The sequence below is a fragment of the Spea bombifrons genome, chromosome 2 (genome assembly GCF_027358695.1).
Source record: "Spea bombifrons isolate aSpeBom1 chromosome 2, aSpeBom1.2.pri, whole genome shotgun sequence".
Classification (NCBI taxonomy): domain Eukaryota; kingdom Metazoa; phylum Chordata; class Amphibia; order Anura; family Pelobatidae; genus Spea; species Spea bombifrons.
This window is the reverse complement of record NC_071088.1, coordinates 15358739-15381768: the sequence shown is the minus strand read 5'-3', so window position 1 is coordinate 15381768 and position 23030 is coordinate 15358739. Positions and strand designations below refer to the sequence as shown.

The 23030-nt window shown below is 38.4% G+C and overlaps 1 protein-coding gene across 2 annotated transcripts; it reads left to right on the top strand.

Annotated features, from left to right (window-relative positions):
- The first annotated feature begins 3017 nt into the window (after nt 1-3017).
- VGLL3 (vestigial like family member 3) lies at nt 3018-15212 on the top strand. Of its 2 annotated transcripts, none has more exons than XM_053456835.1 (4): nt 3018-3344; nt 8795-9038; nt 10308-10805; nt 14360-15212. In XM_053456835.1, the coding sequence occupies exons 1-4, from the start codon at nt 3228-3230 to the stop codon at nt 14401-14403; spliced, it is 903 nt and encodes a 300-aa protein (XP_053312810.1). In that variant the 5' UTR covers nt 3018-3227; the 3' UTR covers nt 14404-15212. The 2 variants fall into 2 exon arrangements, with proteins under 2 accessions (XP_053312810.1, XP_053312809.1); XM_053456834.1 differs by having other exon boundaries at nt 8792-9038.
- Nucleotides 15213-23030: the final 7818 nt, after the last annotated feature.

Below are 23030 nucleotides of genomic sequence, written 5' to 3'. Positions count from 1 at the left end.
CGGCACTCAGCATTACAAGCCGGCACCGAGACCGAACAGGGAGACTCGCCGCAGAGAAGAGAGGGGCGCCGAGCAGGTACTGACAGCTTGGTAAGCGAAAACCACTTGGCGCCCCTTTTCTTTCGCTTTAAAAAAAAAAAAAAAGGCTTGGGGCGGCAAACTGCCGCCCCTTCAAAAGTGCCGCCTGGAGCGGTTGCCCCACTCGGCTCCATTGTCGGGCCGGCCCTGGTTGTATCAGTGACAAGGAAGTTCTAGCAGCTAAGATGGTACGGCTTCTCTGAAGAAGTGGGTTTTTAGATGTTTCTTGAATTTTGGGAGGGAGGGAGGGTGAAAGCTGAAGGTTCCTTGGGAGTAGATTCCAGAGATATGGGGCAGCCCGAGTGAAATCTTGTAGAGGGGAAAAGGAAGAGGTGATAAGTGAGGAGGAGAGCCTTAGCCCATGGGAAGAACGTAAGGATCGAGTAGGGGAGTATTTGTTCATGAGTGCAGAAATGTATGGAGGAGCAGTGTTATGGAGGGGGGGCAGTGTTATAGGGGGTATTATTGGGGGGCAGCGTTATGGAGGGCCTTATATGTTAGTACAAGGATTTTAAATTTAATTCTAAAGGTAATAGGGAGCCAGTGGAGGGTTTCACAGAGTGGGGAAGCAGAAGAGGAGCGGGGTGCATAAAAGATAAGCCTAGCAGCATTTAGAGAGACTGCAGAGGAGAGAGTCGAGACAGTGGAATGCCAACCAGAAGAGTGTTGCAGTAGTCAAGACGGGAAATGATAAGTGAATGAACCAGAGTTTTTGTGGATTCTTCGGTGAGAAATGGGCGGATGCGAGAGATTTTTTTTTAGGTGCAAGCGGGAGGATTTGGCGAGGGACAGAATATGACTATCTCTAACGTTATGGTGTTCTGTAGCATCTGTGAGTGAGCAGTGCTGGGTACCCAAGCATGTCTGCCCTTGCGCACTCTCCATGCTTCTTTAATTGCAATGAACCAAGTTGCTCCCTAATGAACTTTGCCCTTTCATATCACCAATAACCTTCTATACAGGTGAAAATGATTGGGTGAGGAAAGGGAAGAAGCCATGCTTGGTGTTTTACATAGAAACCATCTGTTGTGCAGGGGAGGTTGAGAAGAGTTTAATTTGTTTCTTATAAAGTCATGACTGCTATAGCCTATCCTTTCCAAAGCCCACCTGATCCCCGGCAAATGCCTGGCGGGCCAGTCCCTGACAGCGCCACACACTCACCCAATCTGCCGCTCCTTATCGGTTCTTGCAGCGTGGGGCCAGTGCCTAAAAAGGTATCCTGTGGCTGCACATATCCAGCCATCGGCAGCACTTATTTAATCAATTGGCTGCTGGCCTTAAAGTGACATCTCGTGAACGCCAGTCCGGCCTTGACCAACCACTGACATCGACATTTCATTACATTGTAAAATAAGCATCAACCAATAAGGCATAACCTAAAAACCCAATCAGCTTCGTGGATTTGGCCCAGTAGGTGGTTTTATCCCTGCACATCTTGATCCTACCCCAGTTAGTTCCAGCACTGACAGGGAGAATGCTGTGGGGGTATATTTAGACCCCATGCACATGTGTAGAAAGTGCTGCTATTGATTTTAATTGGAGCACTTTCCTGCCACTGATTGTCTGCTTCAAGCAGCCAGACAGTGGCAAGAATTGCTGGACCATGGAAGAGAAGCGCACCTGGATTCTTCTATCCAGACCCGCCTTAAAACTCTGATGGACGCCTCCTGCTGGCTGATCACAGGCACTGCGATCATTAATGCAATGGGGCCTTGCTTACCAATCACTCTGTTATCAGCAGCAGTAGGGATTAAAGTGAAAACATGGAGAAACTCTGTTTCTTCCTCTTCCAAAAATATATATACAAAAAAAATAAAAATAGTTTAGAAATATTTTTAGAAATGAAATAAATTAAAAATTAATAATTAAACTGACTCCAGTGATGCCGCCATGACATCATAAAGGGTACCATCCAGTTGCAAGAGAGATTCCTGAGGTGTTTAAAGAGCTCAAATTGATCTCTAGCCAAAAAAGTCTAAAAATAAAAAAGTAAAAATAAATACATGCCCACTCCCTCCCACTTCTAATAACCCCTTCTAATGTTCTATGTAAGGTAGCATTTTCTTCCATTATAAAATTAAAAACCTATCCACGTGGGATATTATTTTTCTCAGGGGATGTTGCTGGACAAAAATTGGGGGTATTTTTTTTTTTTTTTTTAATCCGTAAAACCCAAAAATTGAGCAAAAAAAATCTATTTTCTGACACATTGTTTACCCTAAGAAAAAATGGTAAAGAGAGAAACTCCTAGCTGTCCTTGAAAAAAACAATCTATAATTTGTGTGGGAACGCGAAACATGGAAAAGGGGAATTATGGTTAAACAAAACCTACGTTAAAAATGGCAAAAAAGCTCCGGTCACTTTGGGGAATTAGGATAGCCATATGGTTATCCCATGCATGTTTAGAGTCCCCTACTGTATTAGCCTCTACCCCCTCTGATGGGAAGCTGCTCCATGTTAGCACTCCTTTTTTGTGAGTCATTACATTCCATCATCCCTGATGTATGATGATTACTGGTGGTGTACATTACAACATCTAGGAAGATTGCATCTCCTGCACTCCAGCTCTTCTGAATCACATCTGCTGCTGTAAAATATTTGTGCATTTCTTCATAGATTTCTAAAGTTAGAGTATTTTATTTAACCTAAATCACAGAAATCTAATCTAAATCACATGTGCATTTCTGTACAGATCTTTAAATCAGGGCACTTTATTTCTCATGCCATCTAAGACACAGCGAGCATCCTTCACTCTCTCATAATAACCTGTTACTTGTGATCTTGTCACTCCTCGGCAGTTCGGATTGGCAGGCTGAGGCTCCGCCCCCCGCCCCTTTGTCAAACTTTAACCCAATGACAGGCTGCCCCGCCTCGCCCTGCGCCTCGCAGTAGCTGCTCCCTGTCCCGCAGTGCTGCCTTTGAGCTGCCTATTGGCCGGAGCCGGGCGTGCCTTTTGTATACATGCTAATGCGCAGGCAGGATCGTTGCGTGCTCAGCAGTGCATGAAGTGGCCATGCAGAGATCGGGGTCCGGGGATCTATAAGTACCCGGGGCGGACGGGAGCGAGCAGGAGCTCTGATGCGCACCGCGAGTACGCAGGCATCTGATCTAAAGCAGCCAAGGGGACCGGCCAGCCTGCGAGTCGTGCAATGAGTTGTCTGGATGTTATGTATCATCGCCAGGTTTATGGGATGCCCCACTATCTGCCCAGCACGGCGGCAGCGTGTACCACAGCCTACTACCACCACCACCACCACAACCAGCAGGTGAGCACCTGGCTTGACTACTCTCACTGGATGCCAGTGGGTGCGTGTCTGTTTTACTGGGGTCAGAGGGATTTTGGAGAGATTCTGGGTTAACTTTCTAACTGCGGAACCATCACATTCCGTATCATTCCGTATCTGCCACTCATCGCCTAAACTCCTCCAGAGCAGATACTTCTTTATCCTGGGGGAGATTTACTGAGTTTCCTGCGATATTAACCAACTTTTGGAGAAAATGTGATATTATTAAAAAATCTTTCTGTTTATATAGAAATCGACAGCTTGTATCAGTGTTGTGTTTGGAGAAGTAGCATTGGTGGAAGGGGTTCTAAGAGCTTCTGCCGTTGCCTTTTTTGTATCATTGTGTAAGTTCTGATATATAGTATGTATAAAGTATTCTATGTTTGGACAGCATACAGATCCCATACTTACATTACAGAAGAATCACTTATTTTTAAACCCCTAATGAATGTATTCAATAATATAACCTTATGACATGACATAATCTACATATAACCATATTATATAACTGTATAACATGACATAATGTACATATAACCGTATAACATGACATAATGTACATATAACCAAATAACATGGCATAATGTACATATAACTGTATAACATGGCATAATGTACATATAACCGTATAACATGACATAATCTACATATAACTGTATAACATGACATAATGTACATATAACCAAATAACATGGCATAATGTACATATAACTGTATAACATGACATAATGTACATATAACTGTATTACATGACATAATCTACATATAACCATATTATATAACTGTATAACATGACATAATATGCATATAGCCTTATAACATGACATAATGTACATATAACCGAATAACATGGCATGATATAAATGAATAATGTAATATTGCATGTGATAATGTAGTTATTGGCTATTCTTAGGATACTGAAAATAGGTCATTGTGCAAACTTCTGACCAATCCGCAACTGATAGAAAGATGTAGATCTTAATCAGTCCTTGGTCTAACCTTAGATTCAGGATAGCTTTATACCTGCCCCGTGAATGTTTACATTTCCTCACTGTATTACCCTCTACCACCTCTCATGGGAGGCTGTTCCAGTTATCTACCACCGTCTTGGCACAGTAAAATCCTTGTCCTCTGATTGATCTTTAGATAAATTAGGAAATGTTGGATCAGTTTGTAAACAGATGTGCATTAAATTCCATTTTTACCGTTCATTTGTTTTGCAACTCTGGTATTTTCCCCAAACAGTTTGCCACATCATCTTTGAAAATATTATTGTCCTCACTGCAAAACACAATGTTTGCTACACATCTACTTATTAAATAAAAAGTATAAAGTCTTCTAGACACAGCTATGCCGTATTATAACAATATGTATCATATAGAAATAGAAAATCAGTGTAATTAAAAAAAAAACAAAACTTACTATATGTCATTAACTTTTTATTCTTTTTAGATAAGGTTTATTTTAATCAAAGTAACATGGGGCACCATGATCTAAATATATATATGTATATATATTATATATATATATCTACAGTATATTATATTTAGCAACAGAACACTTGAAACATGTTTAGATGGATCTCCCTTTTTTCTCCCCACTAAGAAAACACATTTCGACGTTTTCTGACTTTTTTTGTCATAATCAACTGCCAGCGGAGATCCATTCTGTGAGTTCCAGTCCACTCACTGACTGCTGTGTAAAAGCTTTGCAGAAGCAAGGCAATAAAAAGCAATAAATGGCGCAACCTCCCATCAGAAGCGGACACAGTCAGGGAATCTAAACACGCGTGGGGCAGGCATTAAGCTACCCTGAATCTAAGACGAGACTCTCCATCTCTTGCTTTAGTGAATAAACCGCGCAGGGCATGTCCCGTGGGTACTTTGCACACAGGTAGCACTCTGTTAGTATACTTTCCTTTGTGATCTCTATGTATATATAAGCATTAGTAGTGAATAACCGTACTAGAACGCACATTCTTACCCGGCTGACAGCAGCGTGTGAGCATGAACAGTGCGTGGGTGTCAGGAGGGGCTAATGCACACTTGGCCCAGCCGGAGTCAGCAGAGAATACTGTTTTGTGTTGTTGTTGCATTCCTTAAAGTTTTATCATTATTAACGGCAAAGATCATCCTCTTACATGGGAAGTGTCCCTTAAAACGTCTTAGCCAGTGATATTGGAACCAGCAGTGTAATTCCAAACATGTTATGTCATTGTGTTCTTGTAAGTAATTATGTGGCTTATAGACGGAATTTACATTGATGGAATTTGTATTTATAACTGGAGCGGTCGCATGGAAAACTAACAAAGTTATTTTTAATTTACTAAACTGTTTTGCCGATGTTTGGGTATATACTTATATTAGTTAGAAACCCTTTTTTTTTAGATTTTCCCTAACCGTTTGCATTTTAAGACGTGTCCTATGTAGCTTCATAATATTTACTTACACCCTGTCCCCTCCGAGCCTCTTTCCTCCATACCTTAAAGGGACACTCCAGCCATCGTACACACTTTAATGCACATGATAGGTGAGGTCCCTTTAAATGTTCCATAGAATCCCCCCATATACATTCCCCCCTTTGCTCTGCAAGCAGGGGTCTATTCCATTGGGGGTGCTTCCCTGCCACTGACTGATGGCTGCAAGCAGTCAATAAGTGGTAAGAAGAATCCCTGGACCATTGAGAAGTGTAGCTGCAGAGCTGCAGCTTCTACTTCAGGTAGTTGCTATTGTATTGGGCATATGCCTTTGGATATTGGAGGCCCATTTAGTGTAGGTTTTCTACATACAATCAGTCCGCCGTTAGAAGAAGTTTAAATAAATATATTATTTTTCATTTATTTGTTCAAATTTTATATGTGTGTGTGTGTTTTTCAGTAATTCCCAACTCTAAAGAGTTGTTTTATTAAATGTTGAAATAGGCTGAATATTCAGCAAAATGATTCTGCACCGTATTCTGAAATGAATTAAAATATTTACAAACGGCTCTTTTGTGTATTGTACCGAAGCCATTAGCCATTATACGTTCTTGCCCAGTATTCCCAGTATGTGTGTGGGAGGAATAATTTTCCAACTTTGACATTCTCACCATAAGCATTTTCCACGGTCCCGTATAATGGTATGATAATTCTTTCTGTAAAACTGTGCTGTGTCACTGAATTTGCGAGCTTGATGCCAGATGGTGATTAAAACCGACTCAAGTTGTAGAGAACCGTGCTTGATGAGAAGCCGAACACGGAGGCAGATATAGAGTATAATATCTTAAACATAGATAAGCCTTTGGAACCTCAGAAGTCTCTTCTACAAATCGATTTGCTATGTGGAAATACATAGCGTTATACCTAACACAGAATTACCTTGTATATAACATATTCGATTCAACAGACTTTTTTCCTTTCTATGAGGAATTATAAGGCAAAAAAACATTTACTTTTTCCTCCTCTGCCGTAACTTGCCTCTTGTCTTCAGAGGTAACAATGAACAAATGTGCAGCGGTTGTGCGTCTGTTTGTGGAAGTGTTGTGTCGGCTTTGCCGAAGGCTTGGAGACGTTCAGGCAGAAAAATGTGTTCCAGACCCAGTGTATTTTCACAGCATTCTAGCTTGATGTGCTGGAATGGAATTAGAACTATGTTTCTAGTGAGCCCTGCCAAAATATTACCCAATGTCTGTACTTCTTTATATAAGCTGCTGAGCTGCTGGGCTTGTTTCTATTAAGACAGATCTATCTATCTATCTATCTATCTATCTATCTATCTATCTATCTATCTATCTATCTATCTATCTATCTATTTATCTATCTATTATATACCCATTATCTATCTATCTATCTATCTATCTATCTATTTATCTATCTATTATATACCCATTATCTATCTATCTATCTATCTATCTATCTATCTATCTATCTATCTATCTATCTATTATATATCCATTATCCTATCTATCTATCTATCTATTATATATCCATTATCCTATCTATCTATCTATTATATATCCATTATCCTATCTATCTATCTATCTATCTATCTATCTATCTATCTATCTATCTTATATCCATTATCTATCTATCTATTATATATCCATCAGCTATCTATCTAGTATCTTATCTATCTATCTATCTATTATATATCCATTATCCTATCTATCTATCTATCTATCTATCTATCTATCTATCTATCTATCTATCTATTATATCCATTATCTATCTATCTATCTATCTTATATCCATTATCTATCTATCTATTATATATCCATCAGCTATCTATCTAGTATCTTATCTATCTATCTATCTATCTATCTATCTATCTATCTATCTATCTATCTATCTATCTATTATATATCCATTATCTATCTATCTATATATCTATCTATCTATCTATCTATCTATCTATCTATCTATCTATCTATCTATCTATTATATATCCATTATCTATCTATCTATCTATCTATCTATCTATCTATTTTATAATCATTATCTATCTATCTATCTATCTATCTATCTATCTATCTATCTATCTATCTATCTATCTATCTATCTATCTATCTATTATATATCCACTATCTATTATCTATCTATCTATCTATCTATCTATCTATCTATCTATCTATCTATCTATCTTATATCCATTATCTATCTATCTATCTATCTATCTATCTATCTATCTATCTATCTATCATATATCCTATATCTATCTATTATATATCCATCATCTATCTATCTATCTATCTATCTATCTATCTATCTATCTATCTATCTATCTATCTATTTTATAATCATTATCTATCTATCTATCTATCTATTATATATCCACTATCTATCTATCTATCTATCTATCTATCTATCTATCTATCTATCTATCTATCTATCTATCTATCTTATATCCATTATCTATCTATCTTATATCCATTATCTATCTATCTATCTATCTATCTATCTATCTATCTATCTATCTATCTATCTATCATCTATCATATATCCTCTATCTATCTATCTATCTATCTATCTATCTATCTATCTATCTATCTATCTATCTATTATATATCCATTATCTATCTATCTATCTAGCTATCTATCTATCTAGCTATCTATCTATCTATCTAGCTTATATCCATTATCTATCTATCTATCTATCTATCTATCTATCTATCTATATATTATCAAATCTATCTATCTGTCTATCTATCTATCTATCTATCTATCTATTATATAGCCATCGTCTATCTATCTAATATATAATCTATCTATCTACTCAGCTTATGGAGCAAAATCATAACTGGTCATGGCAATAGATCATAGAGGATCCAAGATGTATTGTGTATATTTTGTCAAGAGCCAACCTCCGAGAAGAGCATGGGGCCTCAGCTGTGACTCAACGGACTTCATTTGTAATGGAGGTCTTAATAAGTCTTTATTTTTTATTTGTTAACAGAAGAAGATAGCTGCGTACAGTAAGATGCAAGAAGCAATAGAGATGATTCTCCCAACAAAGCAGGAAGAAGATGAAAAGGAGCAACCAGCGGAGATGGAATACCTGAATTCTCGCTGTGTCCTCTTTACGTATTTTCAGGGAGACATTGGAGCTGTTGTAGATGAACATTTCTCAAGGGCGTTGAGCCAGATCAGCTCCTTCAACCCAGATAACGCATCCACAAAATGCAAACCAGGGGCAACGAGAGGTAAAAATAAGATGTTATCCTTACTGACCCATTCCTTGCTATTTAGTGTCTTTGGTCTTCAAATTAATTATTATTTTAAATTTTTGCATTGCAAAAATTGCTGTTGTTTTTTTTATTCGCGCCATACAATTCCTATTACACTCGCACCTTACAAGTTCATTTGAAAGCTTTGGTGTCGTTGCACATCCCATTACTTGTGACGCCTGTGAATGTAAAATAAATGTGAATAAATATATCATATATTAATATATTTTTAAAGCGAAATGGGTTTTACCCTGTGAGCTCTAACCGTTTTCTAGCTAACTACTAACAGCTAACTTTACTTCAGGCCTCAAATATGGTTCCCATGGGGCACTTCCCTTAAAATCACTGACATTTTGGTTATAATTAGAAAAATAAGTACGATCGGCCCCAACAAGGAGAGAATATTTTAGCAAGCAGTAGACAAATTTGTCTGTTCTTGAATATTTTACTTCCCCCATCTTCTAACTTGCCTATAAAAGGCATTGTTGTTGTTTAATATTTCTCTGAATCTGTTCTAGCATCACATTCATAGCATATGTTTCATTAAATTGAACTTGTCATGTCTTAGTGATTGGACATATAAAGCTACGCATAAGACTTTTCATCTTTTATAGTTGTCAGTGTACATAATAATGTAATAACCCAAGCAATCTGTTATGGGCGTGTGGAATAAATCCTGGTTTCTTTTAAAGAGATGCTCATGATCCCAGGCAGACTTTTGACCAAATAATGCAAATTAAAGTACTTTGTAAGGTTTTTACATTAAACCTGTAAGAAAAAAACCCTTTTAGTAGAAGCTGCAGCTCCAGGGTTGCAGTGCCCTGCCTGCATCATGGTCAGAAGCTTCACCCATAAATTGGCTGCTTGAACAAATTTCCTCCACGACAAATAGCCTGGGGGTGGGGAATAGAGAAATGCACAAAAGAGGATTCTGCAGAACCCCTCCATGCATTCGCAAAGGGAGGACATCATGACAATTTAAAGGGGCCACTGAATTATCATATACATTAAAGTGCTAGAGTGTCCCTTACGGACAACCTGTTCGAGGCTAAAGTGCACACGGGACATCAGTGGGCAAGCTGGGATGTCACAGTGACAACACAAAGTCGGTTGAACTTGAGTTGACTCGAGTGGAGACATCAAGAATTCCTTGAATTCCTGAGAAACACACATTAGTATCCTTAACAGGGTAGATATTGTCCCAATGGCTTCAAAGCTAATATTTATATGTTTTATATTTTACAGAGAACCCATCAGTATCATGCCAAAGGACTAGTTTTCCCCCACCACTATGGACAACAACTTCTGCATGTTTGAGTGGTGTTCATTCAGACTTTCCACCAGCAGCCACTGGCACCTTCCCATCAGCAGACCCTAACAGCTGGCATGGAGACAGCTTGCATCAGACTGTACAGCCTCCACCATCTGCCGTATCAGAAACGTGGCATTATCCACTGGGTTCACAGACAAGCTCGCCTTATACGCATATGCATGATGTCTACATGTACCACCATCATGCTCACCCACACATGCACCACCATCACCGCCATCACCATCCTAGTTCCCACCTAGACCCACGATATGGACCGCTTCTAATGCCCTCCATGCGCACAGCCAGGATCTCCCCTGCACAGTGTGAGACAACAAAAACTGATGCCACTGCTGCCACTACTGCTACCTCGGCATGGCCTGGCGCATTTCATGGAACTGTGGATATTGTTCCAGGTTTTGGCTTTGATTCAGGTAAGAACTTTTGATTTTGAGTCTGTCCTTATATAACAGCCTCCAATCTGGATTCCTCGGGTTTTGTAATGTGTTCTGTGTGTGGTCTGTATTCACACTCTAGCATACCTCTCCGGTACTGATTAGAACCAGATTTTGTTTGGAGGAGCATAATGTTAAAGGAAAAATGTGTAGAAACACCTATTTTTTCCCCAATAAACTGTGAGTTGCAAGTTAGTTGAAAGATTTTTTTCATTGATTTAATTACACATAGTTTAGTGAACAAAATCACGTCTGCTTTTATAATGTTTGCTTATGTTTATACCGGTGTGAGAAATATGGATGGATAGGTTGATGGATTCAAGGATGGATGGATAGACAGACAAATACATAGGTATAGATAGTCACAAACAAACGGAATGTTTAATTATTGTGAAAGGTCAAGTTTATGTAATTAATTATAGTTCTATGTAAAATAGGCGGCATAAATCTCATTAAATATAAGCTGCCCACATTCATTTTTATTTGGGTTCAGTAGAGTTGTAAACTGAAATACTGGTGTGTGAGGTGCAGTGTAAACCTATAGTGTAAGAGAAATAAAATAACATAGGATATAATTATTATTTTGTGTGTGTTTTTCGCAGAGTAGACAGCATTTAGTTTATTGTGCTGTAAAGCACATTGTAAAATGAGCAGAAACGTAAAACCTGGATTATTTGCTGGAAAACATGGGCTTTACAAGTACATAACATCCCACTATGTTAGTACTCCTGAAACAGGCTCCATCTGGTACTGTAAGGTGTGATGAATTAAACTTTCAATGTATTCTAAATAATATTTTTTTTTTGGGGGGGTGCTTGCACATAAAAGTATATTAGCCACCTGATTATTAATTAATGCCATACATAAAATTAAAGCGACGATACAGTCATCATAGGCACTTGAATGAGGGTGCTGAATCCACCATATGCATTTGCCCTCCTCCATGCTATTTTCCATACAGAAACATCTTCCATGTGATACAGCTGCCACCAGTCAGCTCCATCACTGCCTTGGTGAACTTCGATTAGATAACTGTGTAGATTGGTAACAGTTCCAGCAAAGTGGACTGGCCTTGATAGATACAACTCCATAAGTCAATTATTTGTATGCCTTTTCATAATACAGAGTCTAGCAGCTCAGATCTTGTGTAGATCATGTTGGGAAATCATTCACCAAGAACCACCAAAGGCCCTGAGTTCATATACCCAGTAACATAGTACATGTTCATGTGGCTATGAATGTTTCAGCCTCGTGAGATTTGTAGTCCCACAGAAGCTGAAGTAACCACCACTTGGCCACCTTGGTTCTTGAGTATGGCTGATAACGCCACAGTAGTGCTTAATTCTTCAGTTGTTCCATTATGTTGTGTTCAGAGATGTTCTTTGAGAAAAGACCACTATACTACAAAGCAGCCGTCTCGGTTACAATTATAATTAAATGAGTTGTGGCTATATTCCCATGTAAGCTCTTATTAGTCCATTAGAGTGATTTACAAAGCAGATAAGTGGTTTGTTGCAGAAAAAGTATCATTCTGGCATGCGTTGAGTTTTGTGATCTTAGTTTAGTGAAGTACTTTGTTATGACTAACCAGCAAAAGACGGCATTATACTCTTGTGTCTTCATTATGGAACAGAGAGAAAAAGGAAATCTAGCACAATCTTGGTTTCTGAGGTAGAGAAAAGCCTCTAGTTTGATTGCTAACTTTCTTCATCAATCTCGTACAGAAACATAAGTGTAAGCGACCCTCTACATGCAATATGAAACAATCGCACACATCTTCATTGTGAAAGACCAACTCCGTAAACCTCTGCTGCAACCAAGGCTTGGATGGCCATGCATAATACATAATTTAAGATATCTTACCAAATGAACGATACATTATGCAAGGTCAGTTGAGCCCTTTTGCCGCAGAAACTTGCCAAGGATGGTTCTTCATAATGAATGAGGTTGAAACCACAGCTACTGCCAAATCACACTTTAGTAAATACACCACAAATGGGTAGCTACAAGAAGAATTAGCAGGAGTGTTGGAACTTTAGCTCACAAACATCTCCATGTATTATGAAGGTCCATCCCTGACAAGTTCTGTCTGCAAAAAGGGCTGAGCCGGCCAAATTGTGTTGCGGACGGGCTGGAGTGTCCCATATTGGTCCTGAGTACCATAGTCCCAGGCTGGCCAAAAGCTTAAAACCCAAGATCATAGCAGTTATAGTCCCAACAAAACTACAGACTTTCCTGTTTCTGTTCATATAAGATAATCGCTGCCACTCTGTTGATGTCATCCACAATGCCAACTGATTTATTATTTTTTATATGCAGATCTCGTATTACTTCTTTAAGTTGAATTTGGCACTTGGTTCACTTTAGGGTTTATTTTTCTTTCGTTCAGACTTAGGGAGGCCCTACACATATAGAACCACACACTGAAAAACTATAAAGAAACAAGCTATGGATGAGGTATAAACATGAAACTGGTTTTCAAAATAAGCAAGGCCAGGGGAGAAGAAACCCCATCAGTATTGTGGTTTAGTCAAATTACCCACTTACAGAGAGATTTGCTGAGCGCTGCATTTAGGTTTTAGCACCTCGTGAAACTCACATTCGGTTATAATTACAGCCTGCGAGATGTCTCTCAACAGGGAAACGTAAACATAACGGAGCACAAATTTTAAGCAGGTTATGGCCGTGAACCAGTTATGGTGACATATAACTTGGTACCTTAACAAAAAAACAAAAAAAAACACACATTCTTTTTACCAAACGGAGATATCATTTTGTTATTCAGTTTTCCATAACGTTGCCGTTCCACAAAACATTAACAAGTATGTTCAGCAAACAAACCTTAGCAGATCCGTCATTCTATTATTTCCCCTGTGTGTTTAATCGCATCAAACCATCCTAAAAACTTTTAAGACACGTTTTACATTTCTATTGCTATCACCCATTAGCGCTTGCTATATAGTGTCACGTGACAATTGTGTTCCAGGAAAATATATGAAAGACAATATAAGAAAAAAAAAAAAGAAAAAGCTTTTTTAAATTATTATTATTATTATTAATTATTTTACCAGTAAGAATGTCAGCAAGGATCAAAAGATGGCAAGTAAAATACTATATATATAATGGTATCACACTCACAGGACTGGCCATGTGGCACACTGGGCAAATTGGCGTACCGTACTCATCCAATTTGCCGCTCCAGCCAGCGGCTGGATATGGTACATGAGCATGAAAAACATATTTTAATAATATATCACCAATAGACAACAGACATGTTTTATGTTTACCATTTTCTGAACCTGAGACTATTTGTGGCTAATATTAAAGATTGGGATCTTTAGCTACAAGGCGACTAGATATGGACTATATTAAGAAGATATTTACATATATGATTACTTAAAGTTCTTTAAAAAATTTAGCCATACCATTATGTCATTGAGGATTTCTGAAAGTACTTGTCCAGACTGATATTTCTGAATAGTTTACGTGATGTACAGCACGTATTTTAATCATTTCTCTTTCTTATGCTTTAGGTATTCAGCATCAGGATAAAGGAAAGGACTCGCCGTGGTTCTGAACGCCTCTTTACTTGGAAGTCCATCGTACTGTTCTACAAAGACATCTTGGCATTTCTTGCCGCATTCAATAAAAAATAACCATGACTCTGAGAAGACTATTATTTTCTTTTTCGTATTTACAGAACCCATTTTGCCCAGAAGTTCTTATATAATAATGTGACATTTCTTCTGAGCCTCCTTCAATGATTCACCATCGTCCATAGAATCAAAATTTCCATGAGAGCACTCTTCTTGGTTTTCTTCATCCTTTAAGAGACATCATCCCCTTCCCTCCTTTATGTATCTACTTTTGTAGAGCTACCAAATGTTTTGTATGTTTGTTTTTTTTGTTTTTTATTTGTGAAGCCACATGGAGCTGTTTGAAGAGGACTTATTTTTTAAAAAAATATTTGTAAAATCTTAAATGTTCTGTTTCAAGAACCATGTCTCAGCGAAGTACTGGCAAACCAAATTTTTGTAAAAGAGATCTGATTATTTTTAAATGTCTGTGAAGTGATTTGTTGTCCTATTGAGTCATATATTTTTTACTGATACCTTAGTAGTAAATTTAAAGGGAGATGTCCCACCCAGATCTCTTGCGGAAAAGAATATAAATTTTTTTTACCAGATGAAACCTGCAACTCGTGTCATTTAAAAAAGGTTGAACATGAAAGAGTATTTTCTTACAGAATAAATTAAATGTCACTATGTTTACTTCTCGAGAAGTTTGGACTTTGCGATTATGAAAGTGGACCAAATGTGAACATAAATGTGAAGGATTTTTGAACCAAATTGATGAAGAATTGGTAATAAAGCCAGTTATATTTGATCATTGTCGGTGTTGTTTTCAACGGTTGATGGTTTACTGTACAATCTGGGTGACTAAAGGCTCAATAGATAATGTAGTTGAGATGCAAATTCAAACTGGGCATCTGACGTAGACTGATTTTAAAATGATAATATAGACTAATGCAATAAAAATACATGTGACATTTTTAGTTTGTCGTGAAGGGCCAACCTGGGCGAGTTTTTCTAGCAAATAGGGCCACGTAGACCAATAACAGAGCAACGTTAATGTGGGAAATCAAATTCTTTACATCTCTGTTTAATAAAATAAATGACTAACAACGTGCTAACTGAACCAATACAATATTCATCGAACAGGGCCAAACTTTCATTGACAAGGCAGCCCTGGCACTTTAAGATCAGCGGCCGCCTGATGACATAAGTGCAGCCGACAACTTCAATGGCTACACTTTTATGCTCACACAGCACACTGAGGCGGCAGACCGGGTGAGTGTGTCGCACACTCACTCGGTGTTCCAGATAACCATTCCGGGCATATCCACATTGATATCATGGTATAGTTCAAGACTGTGATTAACTCAGCAGTAGTGACTGAAAATCATTTAAAAAAAACCATATTGGATAAAACCATGAAAGAGGCAATCAATCGCTAACCCGATTATAAACCATTTTGAGGGCAGTTGCTTTGGACTAACCCTAAGACAGTAAGATTGGTAAACGATCAGCAATTATATTTCCTGTCTCGTCTGCCGTAACCGTGATGCGTCCCAGCATGTAACTGACTCCTCTCTTCCTAATTGACTGTTCATTCAACAGTTTTCTACATTTTTCGTTGCACGCGCCGTTACTGGTGATTACAACCAAAAGTAGTAGGACGTTTAAACTGGAGTCTTAAAAATCTCGATTATTTATGTAATGCCACTGAAACCCAGCGTTAATTGCTATTATTTTAGCAATTAATATTTAGCATTAATATTTATTATTTCTGCTGAAGGTTAACTAACGTATAAACAGCACAGAAACTCTTTAGAAGGCTTTCTACTGCACAAAACTACCAGTGGCTTCTTTTGTGTCATGTTACTGTGCCAGCATTCCTGGCAAAATTGCACATGATTAAATCATTTTTCAGGGAAAAGTCTAAAGTACATGGAAATACGATATATTTTGGTTCACGGATTTTGGTATGTAAATGACTTAACAAGTTGTAAACATGAGCTATGCCTCAATGACAGCTGGGTTTTCATAATATGTGGAATGCATTTGGAGTCTGGTTAGGAGAAAATCTCTCGAGGGATGTTCCACAGCCAGTGACACCCTGTCTCAAGGGCAGTTTGTAATAAGAGAATTTAAAGGTACAGTCTATTGTCCCTGACACCCCCTCTAAAGAAAAATGCTTATTAATGTTCTTTAATATCCGTTCTGCCAAAATAAAGCACCTACAGAAGTTAAAGCCCTGCTGCAGCAGCTGCCCTTCTCCTCTGTGATCACATGTTGGTTGTTATTGATTGGCTGTTTGAGGCAGCCAACCAGTGGGAGAAGAGCAATCCCGTTTAAATCAATGAGATCAAAGGCAATTGAAAAATGGACACCATGAAAATGTAAAGGGTCCATGCACCCATCATATACGTTAAAGTTCATATGATGGAGTGTCCCTTTAATGAACCTTCAGTAACCGTCAGTGCTTTCTAATTTTTGCGTTTTCTTTTATTTGTTTTAAATGTCAAATTTAAACTTTGACATGGGCCAATTTTGAAATGAAACCTACTCAATTACAAAATAATCATGAAAAACAGAAAAAAGAGTTTTTAGGCCAATGTACGTTTTTTTGCTTGTCGTGTTTGTGCTGAAACAGAGTCCCTCAATGTGAACAGTAGCGCAGCAGTACTTAAGTAATAACTGTGTTACTCGGTTTAAATTTGTGCATTGGGGGTGGGGAGATGTGAAAGGCTTAGCGTTAAGACCTAGAATTATAAGCTAAGCCTTATTGTCATACGATCTACGTGCAGGTGCCTCGCACACAACTCCAGCTGCAACGTTGCTACAATACGGCTCTTCTACTCCACATAAAAAGTGGCATATATATTGGAATGGAGCCAATTAACCTATTTTGACAACCTACTTTGGATACACGTAAATAAAGTAAATTAGAAGGTTCCATTTTAGATTAGGGGAATCCCTCAACAGTGATAAAAGCAGGAGGTGACAAAAAGTGTATTTCATTCCACTGAAAATAATGTCCCGCAAAGTGGAATAGAAACCGATGGAATGATGCAATTAAATTGAATATTTCATCGGTTGCTATGGTGATAAGGCACATTTTATATATAACCCAGAACAGGCCTAGCCCATTATTTCAGAACACCTATCTGAAGCATTAATATTGGGGATTCCAAAACACTCTATGGCCATATATTGTTTAGGCCGCCACTGCGTCAAAGTACCGAATTTCGGCAAGTCCTATCTAATCCTAACATGGTTATATTGTTTAATGTTGGGCCAAATCAACGTGACTGCACTTCCTTTTGACCCCCTGACAATAAATAAATAAAGCCCCCCCTCTAGACACTGTTAACCCCTTAAGGACCAGGCTCATTTTTCGTTTTCTACCCTGTGGGACCGAGGCTGTTTTGACACTTTTGTGGTGCTTGTGTTCAGGTGTAATTTTCTCCTCACCCATTTAGTGTACCCACATAGGTTATATATTGTTTTTTTCAGGACAAGATGGGCTTTCTTCAGATACCATTATTTTGATCGTATCATCTTATTTACTATAAAAAAAAATAAAAAAAACATGGTGAAAAATTGAAAAAAAAGACATTTTATGACTTTTATTTGAAAAATCTTTTACTCACCTAAAAAAGCAAGTAAAAAAACTAGCTAAATAGATTCTACTACTTGTCCTGAGTTTAGAGATACCCAATGTTTTTATGTTTTTTTGCTGTTTTTTCTACGTTATAGGGCAATAAGTAAAAGCAGCGTTTTATGATTTCCAAATCTTTTTTAACAAATCTGGTCAGTCTGCCTCCATCTCCTCTTTGGAACATCTTTGAAGCCAGTTAACTCAATTTAACCCATTCAAACCATATATTTTTGAAAACTAGACACCCCAGGGTATTCCAAATGCTGTTATTTTAACCCTTTCCATGCACCAATTATACAACTACACTTTGTCAAACTTTGTAATAGTAATTTTTTTTATTTTTTTTTCCACACAAATTGTACTTTAGTTATAGATATACAGGTTCTGGTACATGTCACTATCAAACAACACCCCAATGTGTGTTCAGGAACATCTCCTGAGTACAGCGATACCCCACATGCATGGGTTTGTCAGATTGTTTGGCTGGTAAAAGGCTACTTTTGGGGCATGCGTAATTCAGGTGGTCATTTGGTCATTCTGCCTCCATCTCCTCTTTGGAATATCTTTGAAGCCGGTTAACTCAATTTAACCCATTCAAACCATATATTTTGGAAAACTAGACACCCCAGGGTATTCCGAATGCTGTTATTTTAACCCTTTCCATGCACCAATTATAGAACTACACTTTGTCAAACTTTGTAATAGTAATTTTTTTCACACAAATTGTACTTTAGTTATAGATATACAGGTTCTGGTATATGTCACTGTCAAACAACCCCCCAATATGTGTTCAGGAACATCTCCTGAGTGCAGTGATACCCGACATGCATGGGTTTGTCGGGTTGTTTCAGATTTAAAATGCCACATTTGGGAAGTGCGCTTTTTTTCTCCATTTTGGTCAGTCTGTACCTATGCCCTATCTGTGAGCTAGGCCACTCCAATTTACCCCATCAGCCATTTTTTTTTATATATTAGACACCCCTTGGGTATTTGAAGTGCTTTTATTTTAACTCTTTGAGACTTTTGAGAAATTTTAGCACTTGCTCAAAATAATAAACTTTATTTTTTTATTTTTTTAATACTTTTTTTATATTTTTTTTACACATTTTGCTGGTACTGGATGGTTCATCTAGTGACATCACTGCATAATTATTTTTAAATGTTAGCACATTTTTTTTTTTTTTTCCATTTTTTTTTTTTTTGAATATTTTACTAATCACATAGTGATTAGAAAGCTGGGCTCCATTGACTTGCATGGTTGAATGCAGTACCTGTATTCAACCAGCAAGTGGACCCAGTTCTCTAGAGGGTCTGGAGACCATCTAGCAAACTTTTTCTTGTTTGCTTTTTTTACAGAGCGACGGCCATCTTACTTGATGGCGAAGATCACCGGCAGCTGCGGCTGTGACCGCTCTCCGGAGCGGTCACAGCCCACCTAAAGGTAAGTGTTTGGTGTCGCTGGATGCCTCCTGATCGAGGCATTCCAGCGACACCATTTAAGTTTAGGAGGCGATCGTTGATCGCCTCCTAAACGCTTTTAAAACGGGCGTCCGCCGCCATACAATGTATGGCGGCTGTTGACGCCCCGGGGAGGGGCCAGACATGGCCCCCGATGCCGATCTCGGCCTTGCTGAATGCCTCGACATCGAGGCATTGCAGCAAGGCCGTTTAAGCGAAGAAAGTGATCCTTGATCACTTTCTAAGCTTATTTAACTTTTTGACGGTTCAGGACCGTCAAAGGTCATTTAGTGACCTTCTTGTCATGACGGTCCTGAACCGGCAAAGGTCGCGAAGGGGTTAATGTGGTAGAAGTGAAAACTTCCAAATATACATAAATACAAAAAAAAAAGAAAGCATGGCCTAACATACACATTTAATAGTCTAGAGAGGGCTTTAAATGATAGGAGTTGGCTTTAAATGTAAGTATTTGCTGGGTGTGCGCTGATTTCTTGCTTTATTAGATGTTTACTACCGTTCAAAAGTTTAGACGTCACTTTCTAGCTGTAACATAATTGCAAAAAGGGTTTTCTAATGATCAATTTGCTAATCAAAGTTTAAGAGTAAAAGGCACAACATGCCATTGGAGCATAGGAGTGATGGAAGTGATAAGGGACGCTGTACGCCTATGAAGATATGCCATTAACCCCTTAATGACAAAGCCCGTACATGTACGGGCTCAAAATGCATTGTTTTCAATGGGTTTAGGGACCGCCTATTGTCCTTAAGGGGTTAAAAATCATCTGTTTCCATCTACAATACCTGTCTACAACATTAACAACCTCCCTCTGCTGTATTTCTGATTAATTTCATGTTATTTTAATGCATAAAATTTGCTTTAGAAGGACGTTTTTAAGTGACCCCAAACTTTGGTAGTGTGTATATCGGCCATTTCAGCAGCACCTCAAAATTTGTATTTATATGCTTTTATAAATAAAATATTGGTGCCGTTTCTGTTCAGTAAACTAATGACCAGAATGTTTTCAGCCACTGCTAATTGTTCCTGGTCTAAAAATAATATATTCTGCTTTTACTAAAATAATGCAGACAAATGCTGCTTTTCGTTAACCCTCTTATAGTTATTTCTCATTTCATAATATCAGGGTTTATAGAACTACCATAAAAATGTTAGAAAACTAGTGACCTTACAGCACTGAAATTATATATATATATTTTTTTTTTGTGATAATCTGTTCTCGTATTATTTTTAACTCTTGAAACTTTTTTAGTTCTTTCTTTCTGTGCATAAAGTTGAGTAAAGTATTCTAACCTTTTATTGAATGACTTACCTTTCACCAATCAAACCTGTTATTTATGCCTTCACTTTACAGTAAAGTTTGAATGCACATTTTTTTGAGAACAGAGAATATGTTTCAAATACCTAACATTCATTTTAATAAAGACAGAAAACATGGTTTGGCTAAAATAGAGCCAATAAAGATTTAAAACCGTAAATGCTTGCACATGTAATTTTTTTAGTGTCAATAAAGTGTAATCTAAAACATAGCAATGATAAATATTTACTGTACTGTTTTCAACGTTATAACATCTGTAACTCATAGTGCAATATTCTGTTTGGATATTTCTACAAATCAAAAATATTATTTTGTGTGTGTAGGAATATACACTATATGGACAAAAGTATTGGGACATCTGACCATTACACCAACAGGGACTTTTCTGACGTTGTATTCTAAATACATAGACATTAATATGTAGTTGGTCCCCCCTTTGCAGCTATAACAGCTTCCACTCTTCTAGAAGGCTTTCCACAAGATTTTGTTTTGTGTTTTGTGTTTCTGTGGGAATGTTTGCCCATTGATCCAGTGGAGCATTTGTGAGGTCAGGCGCCGATGTTGGACGAGAAGGACTGTCTCGCAATCTCCGTTCCAGTTCATCCCAACGGTGTTTGGATTAGTTTGGCGTGGAAGAACTTCACTGGCCTTCACAGAGCCCTGACCTCAACTCCATCAACAATGTCTTTATGGACCTTGATTTGTGGGAATAATTTGGGGAAGGCCATTTTTTATTCCAGCATGACTGTGCCCCAGTACACAAAGTTGGATGCATTACATCGTCCAAAAGGTTGGAAGCCCCAACCTCTGAAAAACAGCCCTACACCGTTATCCTTCCTCTCCTAAACATTACAGTTGGCACAATGCTGTCAGGCAGGTAACATTCTCCTGGCATCCGCCAAACCCAGACTCGCCCATCAGACTGCTAAACAGAGTCCAGTGGCGGCGTGTTTTACACCACTCGATCTGACGCTTGCCATTGTACTTGGTTATGTGAGGCTTGCATGCAGCTGCTCGGCCATGGAAACCCATTTCTTGAAGCTCCCGCCACAAAGTTTTTATGCAGGTATGAATGCCAGTGGAAGTTTGGAACTCTTCGTCTATGGTATCTACAGAGCTTTAGCGACTTTTGGCACATCATGCGCCTCAGCACTCAGTCACCTTGTTCTGTGACTTTACATAAACGCTTCCACTTTCCAATAATACCACATACAGGTGACTGTGGAATATCTAGCAGGGATGAAATCTCACAAATTTCACAAAACATTTCCACGCTTGAATTCACTGAGCTATTCAGGATGACCCCAGTGTTAAAAATAAAGCACCTAGCAATGCGGTCTGCATTTTTATACACCTGTGGCAATGGGTTTAATTGAAACAACTGAATTCAATAATTAATAGGTGTGTCCCAATAAAGATAGTATATATATATTTATATACAGAGCCGGCCTTAGGCGTTGTGGCGCCCTGTGCGGACTACTCCTCTGGCGCCCCCCCTTCACTACCCCCCCTCTGCCCCTTCAAACTACCCCCTTCAAACTACCCCTCCCCTCTGCCCCTTTAAACTACCCCCCTCTGCCCCTTCAAACTACACCCCCCCTCTGCCCCTTCAAACTACACCTCCCCCTCTGCCCCTTCAAACTACACCCCCCCTCTGCCCCTTCAAACTAAACCCCCCTCTGCCCCTACAAACTACACCACCCCCCTCTGCCCCTTCAAACTACACCCCCTGACATGAATGATGTTAAATAAAGTTGAAAAAAAAACAAAAAAAACCCGATGTTTTAATTTAAGTCCCGGGTAGGCGCCCCTGCTACCATGGCGCCCTGTGCAGTCGCACAGGTCGCACACCCCTAAGGCCGGCCCTGTATATATATATATAGATATATATTTGTACACTGTGACATTTTAGACTTAAATATTTCAATATTTGGTGAGGTCCCTGCCCTGTGATCTTTAAAAGTGCACTCTGACTCTGACTGTGAAAATATTCATGTTGAATAAAACCATATATTCAGTTTTCTTTCCGTCAGAATCCTCTCTATGCATTTGTTCTGCCACAATTAACCCATAACCACTAAGAATTCTTTCAAATATAAAATGCCAGCCACTTATACTGTACAGTTACCAGTGATTGTATATTCCATATTTCTTGAGTCAGACAATGTGTTGCACGGAATGAAAGACA